The following is a 23,483-nucleotide window of genomic DNA, read 5'->3' as shown; positions in this document are numbered from 1 at the left end:
GAGAAGCCTATGGACCACAACTCAGGAGAAGTCCCAACTAGAGAAAAGCCCAGGCAGCAACAAAGACCATGCGCAACCATCATGAAATAAATAAAATTGTGATTAAAAAAGTAGCTCTTTACCAAAGAAATATCAATTATGATATCTGAGGAAACAGTTTACTCAAATTGGATATGAATGACCTGTTCTTCAGACTATACACAATTTCCCATAGAAAGAGTTAAGTACCTAAAGTACCTATATTTCACTTTTAAACATATAACTTAATCACATATTTGGTACACACACATCATACAGTCATGTTTTTGCTTTTTCTTTACTTGTACATACATAGAGAGCCACCAAGAAGGTAAAAATTTATCTCTAATGAATTGTTTTTTCTTTTGGTCATGCACCAACCATGCATCCAGGTAAATAAGTATCTGTGAAAAGAATAAATTATATCAAAACTGCTTAAGATCTCAAATAATACTATTTATTTGAAAGGAACCTTTCAAGAATGCAAATATTTTCATCTAACATAAGAAGTTTCTACAAATGTAACTTTTTAAGACAGTGACTACTTATTGGATATGCCATTGAGATAATTCTCTTTTAAATATGATGCTATATTAAGTCCATTCAATTGTGAGCTATGCCTTTCAATAAAAAGAAAGTAGAGGTGATATGATGTTATTAAAAGAAGAGAAATCAACCTGTCTTCAAAAGATAAAACTATATCATTTATATTCAAGAGTAAAATGTATTATTACTATCTAAAACAAAGAATATATATTCATATTTTTAAATGGAATTCTATTGAGTTTTAGAAAAGAATATAAAGTAGTATCTTATGTTCAAAACAGTTATCTGATAATGAGCTAGAAAATATATACTAACACATCTCTTCTCAAAGAGTTTTCCCCAAATGAAGGAATAAATATAATTCCTGAGAATAATCATTTTTCTCATTCCCACTTTCTTCACAAGTGGGTTTCAATCAATATTCGGCCATTTTAAGGCTGTGTATTCGCAAGCAGAATGAAATGGAGAATTGTTTCATCTATTTAGTTCAGGCTCAAAATAACCACAATTTCAATAATCTGTGTGCTTTCAAGACTAATGTGATTTTCAGACGGTATTTCACAGAAAATTAGTTCAATCCTACACTTCTCTATGCATGTGTGCTCACAGACTTGATAAGGAATATGTTCTTCCATTTCTTTAATGTTGATATGCTGTGATTTACAAGTAGATCATCAAAATTTATCACATCTTAAAAAGGACATCTTGTTCATTTTAAGATAGTACTTCTATTTCAGTCTGGCCATTGTTGACAGAGAAAATAATCCTCCATCAAGAAGTCCAAGGTCTAAAAGAATAAAAAATGTAATTGATACCTACCATTTACTCATGACATGACTACTGTATGTATAATTAAAAGGAAAGAAACTATATAGAAAAGAATAATTAACGGTTGCTTCCACTTTTTACCATTTTAACGTCTTTTCACTCAGGGCATTAATGGTTGAGTAATAATGACTTCCTCCTGCTTTTATGCACTTGATAATTTCTGCCAAAATTCCTAATCCTCAGGAAATTTGATATTTTGATTAGGCATTTATCTGAGAAAGTAAAGCAGTTCAGAATAGACAGAGCAAGAATTCAGGGTGAAGAATGTTGTAAGATGACTTGGAAAGATATAGAGATTCAGTACCATGTATCTTTTAGAACCTTGCTAAGTTTTGTTAAGTTGGATTTATATTCAAGTTAAGATCTCTGTAGAAGTAGGCACTTTCCTTATCCTTACAATGCAATTATTTTTGCAAGATCTAGGGCTGTGACAGTGGTGATAAAAAATAAATGATATGATTTGAGAAATACTTTGTGTAGACCATAAGGGGAATGATGGTTGAAGGATGCAAGAAGTTACGGTAGGAAAGAAAGAATGGGTCCAGGTTTGCATTTGAAGAATGATATTGCAAATGATTTCATTCCAAAATTGGTTGCCAGGCTTGAATCAAAGTTCCCTGTTAAGCTTGAGGCATGGAAATGGGAAGGTCAAAAGTTTAAAATAGGGCTTTGGAGGGCAGAAGACAAAATTTATTAAAGAAATGCCAAAGGGAAAAAGATATAGCACTGAAATCCCTGGATACTGGGGACGATGAATTTGTAGTGAACCAGTATTTGCAGTTAGGACATTTTTCTTCAACAGTTTTCAAGCGAGGTGGGCTTCCTAGGTGGCAGCAGTGGAAAAGAATCAGACTGCCAATGCAGGAGACATAAGAGATGTGCGTTCAATCTCTGGGTCAGGAAGATTCTCTGCAGAAGGGAATGGTTTCCCACTCCAGTATTCTTGCCTGGCGAATCCCATGGACAGAGAAGCCTGGCGGGCTACAGTCCATGAGGGTGCACAGAGTCAGACACAACTGAAGCGACTCAGCACACATAGCATGCATTCAACACATGTAGATACAGATGTGCAGATGGCAAAGAACTGGGGTGATCAAGGCCTGCCGTTCCATCCTGGAGGTGAGATGGAACCACGACAGGTAAGACAGGTGAGGATGTTAGCAAGAGGGCTCTGTGGTTAAACAGTCTAAGCCGGGTAGCTGAGAGAGAAAAACAGAAGAACCCTTTGGTAGCGACTACACACAGAACCATTTAAAACTATGATATTAAAACTTTGAGACATTTGTCTGCCATCTTCTCGATCAGCCAGCTTTTTAAATAAAGTCATATTCTTTGTCCAACAACAACAAAATGATACTGTGTCTAAATAGGCAGACTGTCTGTAAATGTGGTTTTGTTGCAGTATCTACCAGAGGTTTAAAACAGACACTATGAAAGTTATAAACCCCAATTTGCATGTGATCTTGACCCTTTCCCCACCTTCCATCTACCAAAAAAGCCAAACTCCAGGGTGCCCTCCTGGATCCATTTCCAGCTGATCCTCACAACATCCTCCTTTTGCCCCAGGGACATTACACCATGTCCCCTTTCCCTCCACTGCTCATCCTCTCAGTTTATCCCACCTTAGGCGAATCTCCTTACAGACCACCTCCACCTGTCTTCTTCACAATGACACCCACCTCTCTAACCCTTTAAAATGCCCAGAAAGACTTCTCACAACTAACTCATTGGTCTCTATCTCTACACTCTCCTCTGATTGAACGTGTTTTTCTCTAGTACCAATACTTCCAATAAATTTTCATTCATTTTCTATTCCTCCCTTAATCCCTGAATTACAAGTATTGCAAGCATATTATTTGTCACTGCTAATGCACTGTATTCCAGCTAAATTATGTGGATAGCCAGTCTGGAACCCAAGCACCACTCAGAAAAGCACCATTCAGAGACACATGGAGAAATTTATACAGATTCCAATTATAGACTTCTCAAATGAATTTTTAAAGCATAGCTCAAGTCAAAGTTGATTACTTTCTGTATGCTTTCTACAGTGTTTCTAAGGGAAATATTCCAAGTCCTAAAGCAAGTTTTATTACATTTTTTACAATATAACCCACCTGGACTACAATGAAACAGAATTCAACTATTAGAGAAGTCACTTTTCATAATTTTGTACTCTCATAACTTTACAAAGACATTCTAAAAAAACTACAGTAGTTAATGTACACATTTTCCCAAATGTATTATATGTTTAAAAGGTACAGAATCTACTATGCTCTAATAATAAAGAACATTCAATTAAATACAAATTCATGTAAGTCACCTGGATATGGCTATATTCTTCAATGAACATAAAGACCATGATAAAAAATCACTGCCGTACATATTTGTGTATATAGTAGTAAACAAGCAAAATGTAAAACAAGTTAATATTTAAAAAGAAATTACAGTGTGGCTGCTATAAACACCATGTTAAAATTTAAAAGACCAATGGAAAATATTTTTTTAAGTATCATTAATGGTGATTGCAGCCATGAAATTAAAAGACGCTTACTCCTTGGAAGAAAAGTTATGACCAACCTAGACAGCATATTAAAAGACAGAGACATTACTTTGCCAACAAATGTCTGTCTAGTCAAGGCTATGGTTTTTCCAGTGGTCGTGTTAAGGATGTGAGAGTTGGACTGTGAAGAACGCTGAGTGCTGAAGAATTGATGCTTTTGAACTGTGGTGTTGGAGAAGACTCTTGAGAGTCCCTTGGACTGCAAGGAGATCCAACCAGTCCATTCTGAAGGAGATTGGTCCTGGGTGTTCATTGGAAGGACTGATGCTGAAGCTGAAACTCCAATACTTTGGCCACCTGATTTGAAGAGCTGACTCATTGGAAAAGACCCTGATGCTGGGAGGGATTGGGGGCAGGAGGAGAAGGGGACGACAGAGGATGAGATGGCTGGATGGCATCACCGACTCGATAGATGTGAGTTTGAGTAAACTCCGGGAGTTGGTGATGGACAGGGAGGCCTGGCGTGCTGCGATTCATGGGGTCTCGAAGAGTCAGACACGACTGAGAGACTGAACTGAACTGAAGTGAATTAAAACTAGATTCCTTTTTCTTGGTCTAATAAACTGATTACTGTTGTGTTTCTCAACCTGGGGTCTAAGGAGACATTCTCATGGTCATCCATCAATTCTCTATGAGAATTTTTAAACTTGGTATTTTGATTTTGATGACAACTTTTAAAAAATTAATAACGTGAAGCATATTCTGGATTTATGAGCACTCAGGCAATTTCACTGTATTTATTTGTAATTTTTTTATAATTCATGCATATTAAGTAAAAGCCAGGTGATGTCATGATTTTTTTGTAATACAACTGTAAAATAAAAGGCTTTATGAAAGTTTAAGCACTACTATGCGACTTCACTTCCTTTCTATCATTCCTTTTGGAGAAGGAAATGGCAGCCCACTCCAGTGTTCTTGCCTGGAGAATCCCATGGACTGGGGGGCCTGGCGGGCTGCGGTCTGTGGGGTTGCACAGAGTCGGACGTGGCTAAGCAACACACACAAACACACACACACACACACACACACACACGTGACAGAAGAACTGAGGCATCACAGAGAACAGGTTGCCAAAACTCAAAGGACCCAGGGCCACAGCACTCAAACCATAAGCGCCTTGCAGTTAGACATTCAGTTCTACCTCAACATTACTCACTATGAAATTAATTTTGTCAATCTGAGCTTGGTTGACTTTGTAGATTTGTTTTTATCCTGGCTTATAAATCATAGATGGCTTTATGTATGCATTGAGCTATAAAGAAAAGACATTAAAACTTAGTTTTAATTGCACATTAAAAAATAAATTGTGTCAATACAAAAAGTATGTAAGAATGCTTTTCCTTTATGAAGTATTTGTATGTCTCAATTTTTAAGAGGAAAAAAATTGCTTCATTGATCTTTTTTCTCATAAAGACAAATATAAAAAGCAGCAAGAGATGGCAACAGATGTCAACAGGAACCTTGCATCATTTAGATCGATTCTACACTGATTATTTAATCAAAGCTTTAATTAAACAAACACCCTCAGCATTTTTATAGACAGTACATAAACATGACAACTACTCTGGGTACACTAATCACACTTCCCAGAATCTGCCTGTGTTCCTGTTAACCTTTATGATTTCATTGGTCAATACAATCTAGAAGTCAATGAATATATACAAACGGCTCACAGAGAAGTTGCTAAATATCGCAGGAGTTGTACAAGGACACAAGATCATTGCAATAGTTGGGTCTGTTCCCAGTAGCATTACCATCACTCACCAAAAAAAGGCACACATATCTTTAAAAAAATGAAAAATTCACAAATATAATGCACACACTAGTAGCTAATAAGGACTTCCCAATGGCTCAGTGTTAAAGAATCTGCCTGCCAATGCAGGAGACACAGAGGCACGGGTTCAATCCCTGAGTCAGGAAGATCCCCTGAAGAAGGAAATGACAACCCACTCCAGTATTCTTACCTGGAAAATTCTATGGACAGAGGAGCTAGGTGGGCCACAATTCAGGGGGTCAAAAAGAGTCAGACACAACTGAGCAAGCATGCATGCACAGTAGCTAATATACAAAGCAATGTAGATCATCACAAATGCCAAGAATATATCATAAATACCCATAAATAGATAAAATTTCCGATAAAAACTACATATGATAAAGTTAACATAATTTAGCTTTATAATGGAGACAAAATTATCTTCAATCAAGTATAGCATAAAAAAATGAACAATCAATTCCCCTCCAATCTCCAGTCTTCACAATAACTCTACTGAATGCAACATGCATTGATTTATTAACATTTATGTTACTTAAATAGTACAAATGTCAAAAATATGAGTATAAACCTGTCAAATGAATTAAACTAAAGTTAATAGCATCATTTCCCATGTGTAGATCTTTATTGATTTCAAAAAGTCTAACAAAATATTTCATTTCATACACTTGAAATATGATTCTATCCTCATATCTTGATTTGCATCACTTAAGCCAATCAATGTCTTCAATTATATTAATTAGCTTTATCCTCAACTTGCTTTGAAAATTCTATCGAGTCAAATAATTTTGTAGTTTCAAACATTTATTATTAAAGGTCAGAAACTGAATGTTGGTGACACGCTCCGCTGTCCTGAAGTTGCTGAGAATAGGACAGGTGCAGGGGCTAGTCAACAGAAAAATAATTGTTACCAAGTCCTCGCACTTCCACCTGCAGGAGCCCATGTTTCTCTTCTACTCTGTGCCTTCCTGACTGTAGTAACGGTCTCTCTCTCTTTTACTCTTCAACCATCCTTCCACTTTGGATCCCATTTAATCCATCTTGTTGGCCCCACTTAGGTCAGCAAATGCAGTCATTTTTGCCTTCAGAGTGCACACCATCATTATGAACCAGGTCAGGTCCAACTCTCAGATAAATCTGCTACAGACCGGGGCCACTGGTAGGGAGGCCATCTGCGTATGGGGCACCGATTTCTCTACATCTGTATCTCCATTTCTACCCTAAAAATAGGTTCCTCAGAACCATTTTTCTAGATTTCATACATATGCCTTAATATACGATATTTTTCTATGTTGGAGAGGATGTGGAGAAAAGAGAACCCTCTTGCACTGTTGCTGGGGATGTAAATTAATACAGCCACTATGGAGAACAGTATGAAGGCTCCTTAAAAATCTAAAAATAAAACTACCATATGACCCAGCAATCCCACTACTGGGCACACACCCTGAGAAAATCAAAATTCAAAAAGACACATGTACCCCAATGTTCACTGTAGCACTATTTACAACAGCCAAGACAGGTGGCACATATTTCTATCTTTCTTTTATGATCCAACTGATGCTTCACTTTCACAGCAAAGCCTTCTCTCAAGTGCTGGAGCCAGATGAGTCCCCTCTTCCTCTGTGCTACAAATGTTTTTGTTACATAACACACAGTTGCTTTTGTGTTATTCTCACCAGCAAACTAAGAGTTCCTTGAGAGTAGGAAACATTCATTTTTCTGAGCTCACTGCCTCATACAATAAGCATTCAATATATGATTGAATATACATTCACGGAAGACGTCTTCCTTCTCCTTCTCTAGTATGCCACCTATGGGACTTTGTTTTCAGCTATTGTTTGTCTCCCTGAAGAATTATTAACTGTTCAAACAAAATGTCTATTATAACATTAACAGGCTACAATTATTTATACATTAAAATCTGGTATTTGTTGTGCACATGCTCAGTCACTCTAGCGGTGTTCGATTCTTTGCAACCCCACGGACTGCAGCCCACCAGGTTCTTCTGTCCATGAAATTCTCCAGGCAAGAATACTGGAGTGGGTTGCCATGTCCTCCTCCAGGGGATCTTCCCGACTCAGGGATCAAATCCATGTCTCCTGCATTGGCAGGCAGGTTCTTTACCTCTACTGCCACCTGGGAAGCCTTTTGCCTGATATTATTTCCTCCAAATGTTGACAGGGTTTCTCCCAGCCTTTATCTGAGTCTATGTCACTGGGTTATCCCCTCAGTGATAAGCAGTTTTCTCAGACAAATCTATATACAAGAGAGTCCAGGTCACTCTAGCCTTATGCTTTTATTCCCTTATGTTGTGTTATCTTTTCACTTGTATTATCTTTTTATTCATAACATATCTCCCCAATTAGAATGCAATTTTCCTATAGGAAAAGACTGTATTATTCACTACTGTAATGCATGGTGTCCACAGAAGTGCCAAATACACATTAGGTATTCTAAAAGTATGTTTTGAACAAATAAATAAACTTGGCTCCATCATCATCCCAGTCCAAGAATATAAATTGGAAAGCAGATCATCCACTGATCTTACGGAGTTAACTTTCAAAAAGGTCAGAGTTTAACCACCTTGTAGATAAGACAAATCATCTAACAAGAACCTACCAGTGAATGATAAAGATAAATTCATTAAGCAAATGCAGGAATGAAAACTACTAGAGACCAGACTTCTACATTTCCAAAATGACCAAGGTAAATGGTTTAAGCAGAGCTTTTAAATGCAGAAAGATAGAAACTTTTAGTCAAGCAATGCATTAAAATAAAGAAGATTTTCACCTGATTAAAAATTTTAAATTTCCCAATATAAAAAAAAATTACAATGTGGAAGAGACAAGTGATATTTTTGGAAATGATTATTTCTCTTAGACAAGAGTTAAATTTTTCTTTACTTTTTAAAGAAAGTTATTGAATATTCTCTTTATTAATTCATTCAATATGTAATATAAGCTTATGCTATGAGGCCTATATTAAACATTGAATCAATTCAGTTCAGTCGCTCAGTCATGTCCTACTCTTTGTGACCCCATGGACTGTAGCACTCCAAGCTTCCCTGTCCATCACCAACTTCCGGAGCTTGCTCAAACTCATGTCCATCGAGTCGGTGATGCCATCCAACCATCTCATCCTGTCATCCCTTTCTCCTCTGTCCTTCAATCTTTCCCAGCATCAGGGTCTTTTCCAGTGAGTCAGTTCTTTGCATCAGGTGGCCAAAGTATTGGAGTTTCAGCTTCATCATTAGTCCTTCCAATGATATATATATTGGAATATATATATATTTATACATATAAATATATATATAGTATAAATGATAAAGCATTGTATAGATAAAATAAATTGATAAATAAAATATAACCCTTATCCTCAAGAAGCTTTTACTATAGTCAGGAGGTACATTAATAAATAAGTAGGTATACCAATAGTGTAGGTACACTGCTAAGTAATATAAAAAGCAAAAAGAAACCAGTGCTTAGAGAAAGGTACAAGTAAAGTGGTCTAGACTTCGAAGTATGGTGAGGATTTCTGGCATGGGGAGAATGGAAAAGAAATGAGTTTATACTCCAGACAGAAAATTGATTTCAGAAAATTAGAGAAATATAATTACTTTAAAAACCTGGCTGAGACAATTCGAAAGGGTTGCCCATATTGTTGCTATTCTGGGTTGATGTAAAAATTATTTTTAGACATTTCTAGTTTTGAATGCATGGCTCTAACAGTGGGAAAAAAAGAAGCCAGGAAATACCAAAATGGTGTTTTCTCATTTAATTTATTCCCTTCTGTATTATCTATTAGATTGATCTAATACCTATTTTCTTTCTGTGGAGTACTCTCAGAATCTAACTTAAATTTCATTAAGCTGAAAAGTTACTCAAATAAAGTTCCAGTTACAATTTATATAAAAACTTAAATCAGTAGTTCATATATAAACATCTTCAGTTTCAAATGAAATATAAATGTTTCTGCTAAACTGCATTATACAACTTTGTACTGCACAAATTAGCTCACAAAAATAACAAGGATTCTGGGAAAATGAGATGAAGCCAGACCACTCAAAAATCAATGTAAGTAGAGCCTTTTAACATCCGTGAAAGTACTAACACAGCATCGTCTTCACTAGATCATTTACAGCCTTAACACTGGAGCTCACGCTTCCTGCTTCTACTGTAAGGAATTTGCTTCGAAACTTTCTTCAAAAAAAAAAAAAGAAAAAAGGTTAGTCAAGATTAGTAAAGAACAGACTTTCACATTAATTATTTTTAAAACAGGGGACAATGTCCTCATCTTTAGATTTTTAAAGCTACTTAATCATCAACATTTTTACTAAAGGATCTTCATCTTTTATTATTAAGGTTTTCAGATATTGATAAGCTATTCTCTTCAATTGTGAGAAAATCTCTCACCAAAATGTCCTGACATCATAACGATCCAAAAGAAAAGTAAATGCACAAAAGACCTGATTGGGAACTTCAGAAAAGTAGAACAATAAATGGCCCAAAAGCTCAGGGAAAGGAGTTAACTGCATTAGCCTTTAGGGATGACAAAATTAAATCCAGACTTCTCCAAGGGTCCAGTGTTAAGAATCCGCTTTCCAATGCAGGGGACGTGGGTTCAAACCCTGGTCGGGGAACTTGGATCCCACATGCCGTGGAGCAACTAGGCCCGTGCACCGCGACTGCTGACCCACCTGCTGGAGCTGCTGAGTCCGGGCACAGTAACTAAAGGTCCCGTGTGATGCAATGAAGTCCATGCAAACCACAACTAAGGCCCGACACAGCCAGATAAATCACAAATATTTAAAATTTACTTATTGCCAGAATGCAATATCACTGCACAGCTACTTGAAAGGCCCAAACTCAAAAGACTTGGCATGGTCAACATCAAGTTTTGGCAACTAGCATTCTCCTACCACCACCACTTGGAATGTTAAGTTGGTACAACCACTCTGAAAATTGTTTGACCTTATCTATGCAAGCCAAGCATGTGCCTGCCCCGTAATCTGCCATCTTACTCCTAAGCATGTCCCCAAAATTAATGCACACTTATTGTCACCAAACTTTGCACACAAATATATTCATATCAGCATTATTTATAACAGCCCCAAACTAGTCATTACTCAACTGACCCAACTACAGCCTCTTGCAATGAAATGAAAGGGTCTCATGAACAAAAAGTTGAAAAAAAAAAAAACTATATTGATTTATTCCATTTCCACAAAGTTCAAGAAAGCAAAGCAACCTCATCATAGATGGTGTTCAGATGTCTGGATAATAATCACGTGCGTGCTGAGAGAGAAATGACTAAAGGAAGCATAATAAGTTCTTCTGGGAGCTAGGAATACTCTGTTTCCTGATCTGGTGATATGAGTGTGTTCTGTTTGTGAAAATCTATCAAGTTAATACTTATGACCTGTACACTATTCTAAATGTATATCACATTTCAATAGAAGCTTAAAAAACTGCATGCTAGAAAAATACATGAACCACTGTTAATTCAATCTCATAGTAGCCTCATTCACAATTTACCAAACATGGAAAACATTATTTTACAGAGATACAATTTTTAGTGATGCAGACTGTAATACAACTGAAGTATTTATTGCTTATTTAGGAAGTTTAAGAAAAGAAAACTAAATATACACACTGCTGTATATCTTCTCCTCAATAAGGCAACCTCTGGCAGGGCTGGACTTCATGTTCTGGCTTTTGTGATTTAGGAGTTTACTTATGGAAATATTGATGATGTGGCAAGCAAAGAAATATGAGACGATCTTACCCTGACATGTTTCTGAGAAGATGAAATTCACATTTTGAAGAGAGTTTCCTAAAGGGGGCAGAGGTTGGAAGGACTTCTCATGGGATATAGCCCTTGATTTCAGAGTAATTTTCTCCTCTAAATTATTCAGCCTTTATAACTACAACTCCTGCCATAATTATATTTCAAAAGCTACCTTTAGTAAAGATAATAGACACTTTCAGTTCGAATTAAATCAGGAAAATGTAGTACACACTGGACTTCATTTTCCCTGCATACATACATTTATGAAAATTTCTCAAATGCCCTGTAGGGGCTCATATTTTTGTTTAGTGAATACATACATAAAAATTTACAACTGTCTGAATACCAAAAAAATACAAACTTACCACATGTAGAAGTAAATTTAAAATGTAATTAGATGCAGAGAAGATAAATTCAAAGTAGGAATTTCTAAACATAATAACTACTACATATAATATACACATGCACATGTAATATAAACTCACACACTCTTTTATGTCACTGAGTTTTGATATAACTAGTAATTTGAAAAAAGCTAAGAGAAGGAGAAATGCTGGGCTGGATGAAGCACAAGCTGGAATCATGATTGCCGGGAGAAATAATAACCTCAGACATGCAGATGACACCACCCTTATGGCAGAAAGTGAAGAAGAACTAAAGACCCTCTTAAAAGTGAAAGAGGAAAGTTAAAAAGTTGGCTTAAAACTCAACATTCAGAAAACTAGGATCATGGCATCTGGCCCCATCACTTCATGGCAAATAGATGGGGAAACAATGGAAACCATGAGAGATTTCATTTTTGGGGGCCCCAAAATCATCTGCACATGGTGACTGCAGCCATGAAATTAAAAGACACTTGCTCCTTGGAAGAAAAGCTATGACAAAACTAGACAACATATTAAAAAGCAGAGGCATTACTTTTGTTAACAAAGGTCCACGTAGTCAAAGCTATGGTTTTTTCAATAGTCATGTATGGATGTGAGAATTGGACTATAAAGAAAGTTAAGCACCAAAGAATTGATGCTTTTGAACTGTGGTGTTGGAGAAGACTCTTGAGAGTCCCTTGGACTGCAAGGAGATCCAACCAGTCCATCCTAAAGGAGATCAGTCCTGGGTGTTCATTGGAAGGACTGATGTTGAAGCTGAAACTCCAGTACTTTGGCCACCTGATGCAAAGAGCTGACTCACTGGAAAAGACTCTGGTGCTGGGAGGGATTGGGGGCAGGAGGAGAAGGGGATGACAGAGGATGAGATGGTTGGATGGCATCACCGACTCGCTGGACATAAGTTTGAGCAAGCTCCGGGAGTTGGTGATGGACAGGGAGGCCTGGCATGCCGCAGTCCACAGGGTGGCAAAGAGCTGGACATGGCTGAGCGACGGAACTGAAGAGAAGGACACCATAAACACCTATCTCCTAGAGTGGACACTAGAGTTGCTAGTGTGGGAAATTCAAGAAAGAAACATTCATCTTGAACTTCCAAGCCAAATGTAAATAAACTACAATTTCTTTCACAGATAGTAAGAAGTTAGAATTTACTTGGAAAGAAGATCAAGTTAAACTACTGGTACAATTCGAAGATAAAAAATCCCCACAATAAAGGAAGCTACAGTCACTTAGAAATTCCAAATGGTAGCTCATTCATTAATTTTTTTGCGCATTCATGCTAAGTCACTTCGGTCATGTCCTGAAGTGACTTTTTTTCTGATCCTATAGACTGGAGCCTGCCAGGCTCCTCTGTCCATGGGATTCTCTAGGTAAGAGTACTAGAGTGGGTTGCCATGCCCTCCTCCAGGAGGTCTTCTTGACTCTGGGATCAAACCCACATCTTTAACGTCTCCTGCACTGCAGGAAGGTTCTTTATCACCAGTGCCCACCTGGGAAGCCCATTCGTTGATTCATTGCTTCACCAGTCAACAAATGTTTACTACATGCCAGGCACTATTCTGCGAGCAAAACAGAAATGCCTTCCTCCATGGAACTGCCATCCAGAAGAGGAAAAATACTAAAGAAAGATAAATAAAATATCAAGACTGGTACTCAGTAATAAATAGTTAAATTTTAAAAGGAAAGCCGAAAAAGGACTCATGAAGTGGTGTGCATGAGAACCTTTGTATTTAACATGGCCGAGGAAGATCTCACCGAGAAAGTAATATTCAGGTGCCATGAATCATAAGATATCTGGAAGAAACACCATCTCAAGCAGAAGGCAGGTAAGTATAAAGGCTTGAAGGTGGGCGTGCAGCAAGCCTGGAGACGTGACTGCATGAGGTGGGGGTGGGGCGTGGTATGGGTGCTTGCTGGGGTGTGCAATGCAATGCAAGGCGGGGCTGGGGAGGAGGTCCCAGGACTCATATAAGACAGTGACTCTTGCAAAAGCTTTCCTGTGCCCTATTTGCCCCTGGCTGAGTTGGGTGCCTTCCCACAAAATACAACACTACCCTACATAACCGGGTGTTATGTTTCATGATTTTTGTAGCTCTTTAAATATAAAGAATAAGTCATTTATCTATACTCCTTGTTCCAAGGAAGGTGTGGCATGCAAACTAAGTATGTGTTGAATGAACAAGGGATCTTGAACCAAGCCGTCTCTCTACAAATATCTTTTTTTTATATATATATTTTATTATATTAGGCCACTTTGCCCAATATATATTTATTTATTTATTTTCTCCATTTATTTTTATTAGTTGGAGGCTAATTACTTTACAATATTGTAGTGGTTTTTGCCATACATTTACATGAGTCAGCCATGGATTTACATGTGTTCCCCATCCCCATCCTCCCTCCCGCATCCTTCCCCACCCCATCCCTCTGGGTCTTCCCAGTGCACCCGCCCTGAGCACTTGTCTCATGCATCCAACCTGGGCTGGTGATCTGTTTCACCTTTGGTAATGTACATGTTTCTATGCTGTTCTCTCAAAACATCCCACCCTCACCTTCTCCCACTTCTGGGCATACACACCGAGGAAACCAGATCTGAAAGAGACACGTGCACCCCAATGTTCATCGCAGCACTGTTTATAATAGCCAGGACATGGAAGCAACTAGATGCCCATCATCAGACGAATGGATAAGGAAGCTGTGGTACATATACACCATGGAATATTACTCAGCCATTAAAAAGAATTCATTTGAATCAGTTCTAATGAGATGGATGAAACTGGAGCCCATTATACAGAGTGAAGTAAGCCAGAAAGATAAAGACCAATACAGTATACTAACGTGTATATATGGAATTTAGAAAGATGGTAACAATAACCCTATATGCAAAACAGAAAAAGAGACACAGATGTACAGTACAAATATCTTAAACAAGTGTTTTCATTATCAGCTCCCTACAAGAGATGGCAGTTTGAGAAAAGCTCTACCTCTGAATCGTTCTGTAAAATCTTCAGATCCTTCACGTCACTGAAATACTTTAGCCTGAAATGTTCTGGTTCACTAATTAAGAAGTACGAACTTTAGTTTTACCTAGACAAAAACTCCCAGCAGAAATGAGGCAGCAGAGATGAAAACAAGCAAAGTACAAAGGCTCTTCTTTTTGTTTGTTCTCAATGGCCTTACCCATTAAATCTTTCTTTCCCTGTCTTCTCTACTTAATAAAGTAAAAGCCACAGGGAACCAGGAGCAGGTAATCAAAATACAGCACAACGCCTCCCTCTTTCCTAACAGTCCTTCCTTTAGTACTTTAGAGAAGAAAACCCTGGGGAATCAGAAGCTGTCAGCAGGTGAGAGAAACAGGCCTTTTAAGTACTTTGATGTCAGGCCAAGCTGAAACCAATGAACCAGCACAAACCTCAAAAGGGTCTAAGAGTCCAGACTCCATATGAGAAAACCAAGATGAGTTAGCAGAATGGCCTCTAAGCAAAATGCATGTGTGTACTTATCACATACACTTACGAATTAAAAACAAAACAGCAGAAAATGAGAGGAGGAACAACTTATTTAACACTTCCTAGTTTACATTCCCAAAGTGTCTTCCTTGACTCTGATGTTTGGTTATGTATCAAACTCAACATACTGATATAGATCATATATGTTAAATATATAAGTAAGCTTCCTAAGCAGGATAGCAATTAAGATTCACCCAGCAATGGAAAGGAATGAAGTAATAACATGTGCTGCAACATGAGATGGACTTCGAAAACAGGTTAAATAGGAGAAATAGTTACAAAGACCACATACAGTAATGTTTCATTTATGAGATGTCCAGAAAAGGCAACATCTATAGAGATAGAATTTAGATGACTGATTGTATAGGCCTTGGATGGGAAGGAAGTGTCTGCGAATGGGCATGAGGTTTCTTTCTGGTATGGATGATGGAAATGTTCTAAAATTACTCTGTGGTGACAGTTGCACAAGTCCATAAACATACTAAAAGTCATTCAACCATACATTTAATGAATGAGTGAATTTTATGGAATGTAAAGTATACCTTAATAAAGTTGTTAATAAAAAAAGTAATATTAAAAAAAAAAAAAAAGATTAACCAGGATCTTAATATTGTTGTTCCCGTTTAGTCACTAGGTCGTGTCTGACTCTTTCCGGAGCCCACCAGGCTCCTCTGTACATGGGATTCTCCAGGCAAGAAGACTGGAGTGGGTTGACATTACCCTCCCCAGGGGATCTTCCTGACCCAGGGATTGAACCCATGTCTCATGTACAGGTGGATTCTTTACCACTGAGCCACTTAAGAAGCCCATCTTAATATCAACCTGTCTTAATTATTAATGAGCCTATGGCCATATACCCAAATCATAGGATTCAGTTTTTGAACACAGGCTATAAACCTCGTCTAAAAGCTGAAAATGCAAACCTAAAATAAAACACAGAATATAACAGGTTATCAGGAGATTTATCTTTTAAAATAAAACACAGCCTCAGATGAAAACCAAAATCACCTGATAACAGACTGCGTTTCCTCCTCAGACCAGTGTGAGCTGTCTCTAGAAACTTCACTCTGAAAATACACAGTTCCCACGTTCAGACTCATGAAAAGTGTCTAACACTGTATTTGCAGCATTATTTTCTTTTTTTCTGTAGTCAGCTGCCCAGTATTTGACTCTTATTAGACTGGAATTTCCCTAGTATGAGTCCCAGAAAGAGGCAAGGCCCTATTTCTATTGTGAAATGAAACGACAAGACAGTTCCTGCCAGCTGCCCCGGGCCGGAGGCCTGGAAGCTCGTGAGCCAACTAGTGCTTACTCTGGCAGTCTAGAAGTCAAGTCAGCAGCTCTACTTCTTAGGCAATTGGTGGCTTCTCCTTAACTCTTCACTGCTAGCCCTTCTCCCTTGGGGTCTTCACTTTTCATAAATTCCTCTTCTGTTCCAGTCAGCTGAAGGCAGAATTTGTTGCTGCAGCCAGGCTGCAAAGCCCCCTTGTTTCCTAACTTTATTGCTTGCAGCAACCCGAGATTGGGGCAGTAATAGTTTTCCCTCAGTTGCCTTTTTTGAAATCCCTTAGAAGGCTAAACAGAAACAATGCTGGTGCAAAAGGATATTATTTCAGAGAGCCAGGGGAAGTTAACCAAATACTCTAAAACTTGCATGGAAATTCTACATGAGTTTAAAAAAAAAAAAGCAAAATAAAAGAATGTGATTCAAAAAGCCTCCATATAAAAGTAAAGGCATTTACATGGGACATTTCAGCAATATCTGCAGACATTTTTGGTCATCACAACTGGGAAAGGGGTGCAACTAGTGAGTGAGACCAGAAACGCTGCTAAAAACCCTACAGTGTACACGACAGCTCCCCACAACTGAACTACCTGGCCTAAAATGTCAACAGTATCAAGGCTGAGGAACCTTGCCCTCCAGTCTAGCTCCCTTCCAACCACAAATAAATAAATGCCCTCCCCCAGAGCAAGAATAAGTCTCCTCCAGGCCACAAAACCCAAATACTTTTATAATTACTTATGACATCTCATTTCTACCCTAATATTGGAAGAAAAGAATCTCATAACTTATCTGCCAATATCATGATTCACTTGAGAACTACCCAGATGGGAGGAAGGGGGAAAGAGCAAATAAGGGGAACGAATGAGCATGTACAAAGATCTTTAAAGGGCCAGGAGTGCCTGAGGGAGTGTAAGGACATCTAGGGTGAAAAAGAGTTGTGTTCATGGCCAAGAGCATTGGGAAATGAAGCTTGGAGGGATGCTGTGATCAGATTCCAAAGCGTCTTATACATCACAGGAATCCAGATTCTGCTCTCTAAATAACAGTAGTTTTTAAAGAAAAGGTTTTCAAGCGGGGGTAGAGTAATAAGTCATTTCTTTTTTTTTTTTTTTTAATAAGTCATTTCTTAGGAAGAAAATTCTAGTGTCATCTTAGGTGATAATGTGACAGATGCACAGCCTGGTAACAGGTGAGTCAGAAGGCAGGGAGACCACTTCAACAGCACAAGGGTTGGAGAGAGGGCCAGGTGATGCCAGCGTGGAGGGAAAATGAAGGCCAGAGAGAATAAAAGCACACTGTCAGAGATCTGTTAACCTCTTCCTTTAAAATAAGGTCCCATTTCCAGTTTATTCTTGTGTATGATGTTAGGGAATGTTCTATTTTCATTCTTTTACATATAGTTTCCCAATTTTCCCAGCACCACTTATTGAAGAGGCTGTGTTTTTTCCATTGCATATTCTTGCCCCCTTTGTCATAGATTAAGTGACCACATGTGTGTGGGTTTATCTCTGGGATGTCTGTCTGGTTCCGTGGATCCAGACAGTGTCATATACAGGAGGGAAGTCAGAAAGAGAAAAAAAATCATACATTAACACATATATGTGGAATCTAGAAAATGGTATAGATGATCTCATTTGCAAAGCAGAAAGAGAGACAGACAGATATAGAACAAACATGGATATCAAGGGGGAAAGGGGTGGGCTGGGAAGAACCGGGAGGTTGGGACTGATACATACAGCCTATTGATGTTTGCTGTCGTGTAGTCGCTAAGTCATGTCCAACCAACTCTGCGACCTCATGGACTGCAGCCGGCCAGGCCCCTCTGTCCATGGGATTTCCCAGGCAAGAATACTGGAGTGGGTTGCCATTTCCTTCTCCCCACCTAAGGATCAAACCCATGTCTACTGCATTGGCAAGCAGATTCTTTACCACTGAGCCACCTGGGAAATGCTCCATGATTGATACTATATACAAAATAGACAACTGATGGGAACATACTGTGTAGCACAGGGAACTCTACTTAATATACCCTGGGGGGTTAAGTGGGAGGGAAACCCAAAAGAGAGGGGATATATGTGTATGTAGGGCTGATTCATTTTGCTATGCAGCAGAAGCTAACACAACATTGTAAAGCAACTATAATGCAATAAAAATGTTTACAAGTAATAAAATGAGTATCTTTTAGTACTGTAAAATATAAAGAATAAAAACAATTTAAATGAGTAAACACACATCTGTTTACAGCGTGCACTAAAAGTACAACAGCATGTCAATGAACTAAGAGAATTAAGGCTATGCAATGAGAATGTATGCTATTTAAATTAATTTCGGTGGGACACTGTAAAAGCAGTGCTAAGGGGAAGGTTCATAGCATTACAGGCTTACATCAAGAAACAAGAAAAAAGCCAAATAAATAACCTAACTCTACACCTAAAGCAATTAGAGAAGGAAGAAATGAAGAATCCCAGGGTTAGCAGAAGGAAAGAAATCTTAAAAATTAAGGCAGAAATAAATGCAATAGAAACTAAAGAGACCATAGCAAAAATCAACAAAGCTAAAAGCTGGTTTTTTGAAAAAATAAACAAAATTGACAAACCATTAGCAAGACTCATTAAAAAACAAAGAGAGAAGAACCAAATTAACAAAATTAGAAATGAAAATGGAGAGATCACAACAGACAACACTGAAATACAAAGGATCATAAGAGATTACTACCAGCAGCTCTATGCCAATAAAATGGACAACTTGGATGAAATGGACAAATTCTTAGAAAAGTATAACTTTCCAAAACTGAACCAGGAAGAAACAGAAGATCTTAACAGACCCATCACAGGCAAGGAAATCGAAACTGTAATCAAAAATCTTCCAGCAAACAAAAGCCCAGGACCAGATGGCTTCACAGCTGAATTCTACCAAAAATTTAGAGAAGAGCTAACACCTATCTTACTCAAACTCTTCCAGAAAATTGCAGATGAAGGTAAGCTTCCAAACTCATTCTATGAGGCCACCATCACCCTGATTCCAAAACCAGACAAAGATGCCACAAAAAAAGAAAACTACAGGCCAATATCACTGATGAACATAGATGCAAAAATCCTTAACAAAATTCTAGCAAACAGAATCCAACAACATATTAAAAAAATCATACACCACAATCAAGTGGGCTTTATCCCAGGAATGCAAGGATTCTTCAATATCCGCAAATCAATCAATGTAATACACCACATTAACAAATTGAAAGATAAAAACCATATGATTATCTCAATAGATGCAGAGAAAGCCTTTGACAAAATTCAACACTCATTTATGATTAAAACTCTCCAGAAAGCAGGAATAGAAGGTACATACCTCAACATAATAAAAGCTATATATGACAAACCCACAGCAAGCATCACCCTCAATGGTGAAAAATTGAAAGCATTTCCCCTGAAATCAGGAACAAGACAAGGGTGCCCACTCTCACCACTACCATTCAACATAGTGTTAGAAGTTTTGGCCACAGCAATCAGAGCAGAAAAAGAAGTAAAAGGAATCCAGATAGGAAAAGAAGAAGTGAAACTCTCACTGCTTGCAGATGACATGATCCTCTACATAGAAAACCCTAAAGACTCTACCAGAAAATTACTAGAGCTAATCAATGAATATAGTAAAGTTGCAGGATATAAAATTAACACACAGAAACCCCTTGCATTCCTATATACTAACAATGAAAAAACAGAAAGAGAAATTAAGGAAACAATACCATTCCCCATTGCAACAAAAAGAATAAAATACTTAGGAGTATATCTACCTAAAGAAACAAAAGACCTATACATAGAAAACTATAAAACACTGATGAAAGAAATCAAAGAGGACACAAACAGATGGAGAAACATACTGTGTTCATGGATTGGAAGAATCAATATAGTCAAAATGGCTATTCTACCCAAAGCAATCTATAGATTCAATGCAATCCCTATCAAGCTACCAACGGTATTTTTCACAGAACTAGACCAAAGAATTTCACAATTTGTATGGAAATACAAAAAACCTCGAATAGCCAAAGTAATCTTGAGAAAGAAGAATGGAACTGGAGGAATCAACCTGCCTGACTTCAGACTCTACTACAAAGCCACAGTCATCAAGACAGTATGGTACTGGCACAAAGACAGAAATATAGATCAATGGAACAGAATAGAAAGCCCAGAGATAAATCCACGAACCTATGGACACCTTATCTTTGACAAAGGAGGCAAGGATATACAATGGAAAAAAGACAACCTCTTTAACAAGTGGTGCTGGGAAAACTGGTCAACCACTTGTAAAAGAATGAAACTAGAACACTTTCTAACACCATACCCAAAAATAAACTCAAAATGGATTAAAGATCTAAATGTCAGACCAGAAACTATAAAACTCCTAGAGGAGAACATAGGCAAAACACTCTCCGACATAAATCACAGCAAGATCCTCTATGACCCACCTCCCAGAATATTGGAAATATAAGCAAAACTAAACAAATGGGACCTAATGAAACTTAAAAGCTTTTGCACAACAAAGGAAACTATAAGCAAGGTGAAAAGACAGCCCTCAGATTGGGAGAAAATAATAGCAAATGAAGAAACAGACAAAGGATTAATCTCAAAAATATACAAGCAACTCCTGAAGCTCAATTCCAGAAAAATAAATGACCCAATCAAAAAATGGGCCAGAGAACTAAACAGACATTTCTCCAAAGAAGACATACAGATGGCTAACAAACACATGAAAAGATGCTCAACATCACTCATTATTAGAGAAATGCAAATCAAAACCACAATGAGGTACCATTACACACCAGTCAGGATGGCTGCTATCCAAAAGTCTACAAGCAATAAATGCTGGAGAGGGTGTGGAGAAAAGGGAACCCTCTTACACTGTTGGTGGGAATGCAAACTAGTACAGCCACTATGGAAAACAGTGTGGAGATTTCTTAAAAAACTGGAAATAGAACTGCCATATGACCCAGCAATCCCACTTCTGGGCATACACACTGAGGAAACCAGATCTGAAAGAGACACGTGCACCCCAATGTTCATCGCAGCACTGTTTATAATAGCCAGGACATGGAAGCAACCTAGATGCCCATCAGCAGATGAATGGATAAGGAAGCTGTGGTACATATACACCATGGAATATTACTCAGCCATTAAAAAGAATTCATTTGAATCAGTCCTAATGAGATGGATGAAACTGGAGCCCATTATACAGAGTGAAGTAAGCCAGAAAGATAAAGAACATTACAGCATACTAACACATATATATGGAATTTAGAAAGATGGTAACGATAACCCTATATGCAAAACAGAAAAAGAGACACAGAAATACAGAACAGACTTTTGAACTCTGTGGGAGAAGGTGAGGGTGGAATGTTTCAAAAGAACAGCATGTATACTATCTATGGTGAAACAGATCACCAGCCCAGGTGGGATGCATGAGACAAGTGCTCGAGCCTGGTGCACTGGGAAGACCCAGAGGAATCGGGTGGAGAGGGAGGTGGGAGGGGGGATCGGGATGGGGAATACGTGTAAATCTATGGCTGATTCATATCAATGTATGACAAAACCCACTGAAATGTTGTGAAGTAATTAGCCTCCAACTAATAAAAAAATTTAAAAAAAATAAATAAATAAAACAACCAGCTGCCTTTACGTTTTATTTTTTGATTGAGGTATAGTTGATTTACAATATTATATGTATCAAGTATACAGCATACTGATGCATAATTGTAAAGGTTATACTCCATGTATAGTTATAAAATATTAGATACATTCCCTTTGTTGTAAAATATATCCTTGTCAAAAAAAAAAAAAATTAATTTCAGTATGATTTCCAAAGAACGTGGATAGAAAGTTAATAATATTACCTGTTCCAGGACTTCTTTATAGGTAATAGTGGCTTTAGTGTTTGTAACAGGACTGTCATAAATGATAGCAATCTTATCTCCTTCACCATTTTCAATATGACGATCGATGGCATTGTAACAAATGTTAAGCATCCCTTCCACAAACCTGAAAAATAATTGGAAAGTAAAAGTGAATGACTCTTTTCAAAACATATATGTTGCTTAACTAGGTTTCCATAGTTCCAGTTTGGCGAGCTGTCCTTAAAACAGTGTTTTCCCGTGCATGTTATACCAAGTAATGATGGCTGTAAACTATTTAAGATAGTACAGAAGTGACATTTTGATTTTAATAAACATGTGTTTATTTTCATGTGCACTAGAAGAAAATATACCTTGCGCTTCAAGGTGACAATTTTGTGGATTTTATTGCTTAGGATGAAACTAGAGTATACAGCACCAAAATAATCAACTTTACATGGATGAAATGAGTTGTATCCAAGTCCAGGACAGATGCACTACGCTGAGAGGGCAAATGGTAGATGCATGACTGAAGTCTAGGGATCTGCTATAAAAAGACAGACTTGCTGGGAAAAAATCAATTCTTCTCTGAAATATTTATATTCCTTGAAAGATATATATTTGTTTCAAATTAAATGTAATACCCCCAATTTCACAAAGTGTAGGTAAGTTCTTTTCAGAATTTTGAGACGGTTCATAATTTGAATAAGCAATCAACATGCACATATGGTCAATAAATTTTTAAAACTTCTCAATTCACTACCTTATCTCTTAATTGCTGAGTGCATCCCTTTGAAAATACAGATATAATGTAGATAGATGGAGATAAATTTTAAGAAAATGTAACTCATTTCCCTGAGAATTGAATTTTCCACTTTTTTAGGAAGAGAATATTAGATAAAAAAAAATACA

The 23,483-nt window shown here is 37.6% G+C and overlaps 1 protein-coding gene across 1 annotated transcript in view; it reads right to left on the bottom strand.

Moving 5' to 3' along the window:
• ACSS3 (acyl-CoA synthetase short chain family member 3) overlaps positions 1 to 23,483 on the bottom strand; it is a 166,167-nt gene that overhangs the window by 115,010 nt on the left and 27,674 nt on the right. Inside the window, exon 2 of the mRNA XM_061125269.1 lies at positions 22,575 to 22,719. Coding sequence (XP_060981252.1) covers positions 22,575 to 22,719 — 145 coding nt within the window. The remainder of the gene's footprint in view (positions 1 to 22,574; positions 22,720 to 23,483) is intronic.

This window comes from Dama dama, chromosome 3, assembly GCF_033118175.1.
Source record: "Dama dama isolate Ldn47 chromosome 3, ASM3311817v1, whole genome shotgun sequence".
NCBI lineage: Eukaryota > Metazoa > Chordata > Mammalia > Artiodactyla > Cervidae > Dama > Dama dama.
The sequence above is the reverse complement of the archived record's forward strand: the minus strand, read 5'-3'. Positions and strand labels throughout refer to the sequence as shown.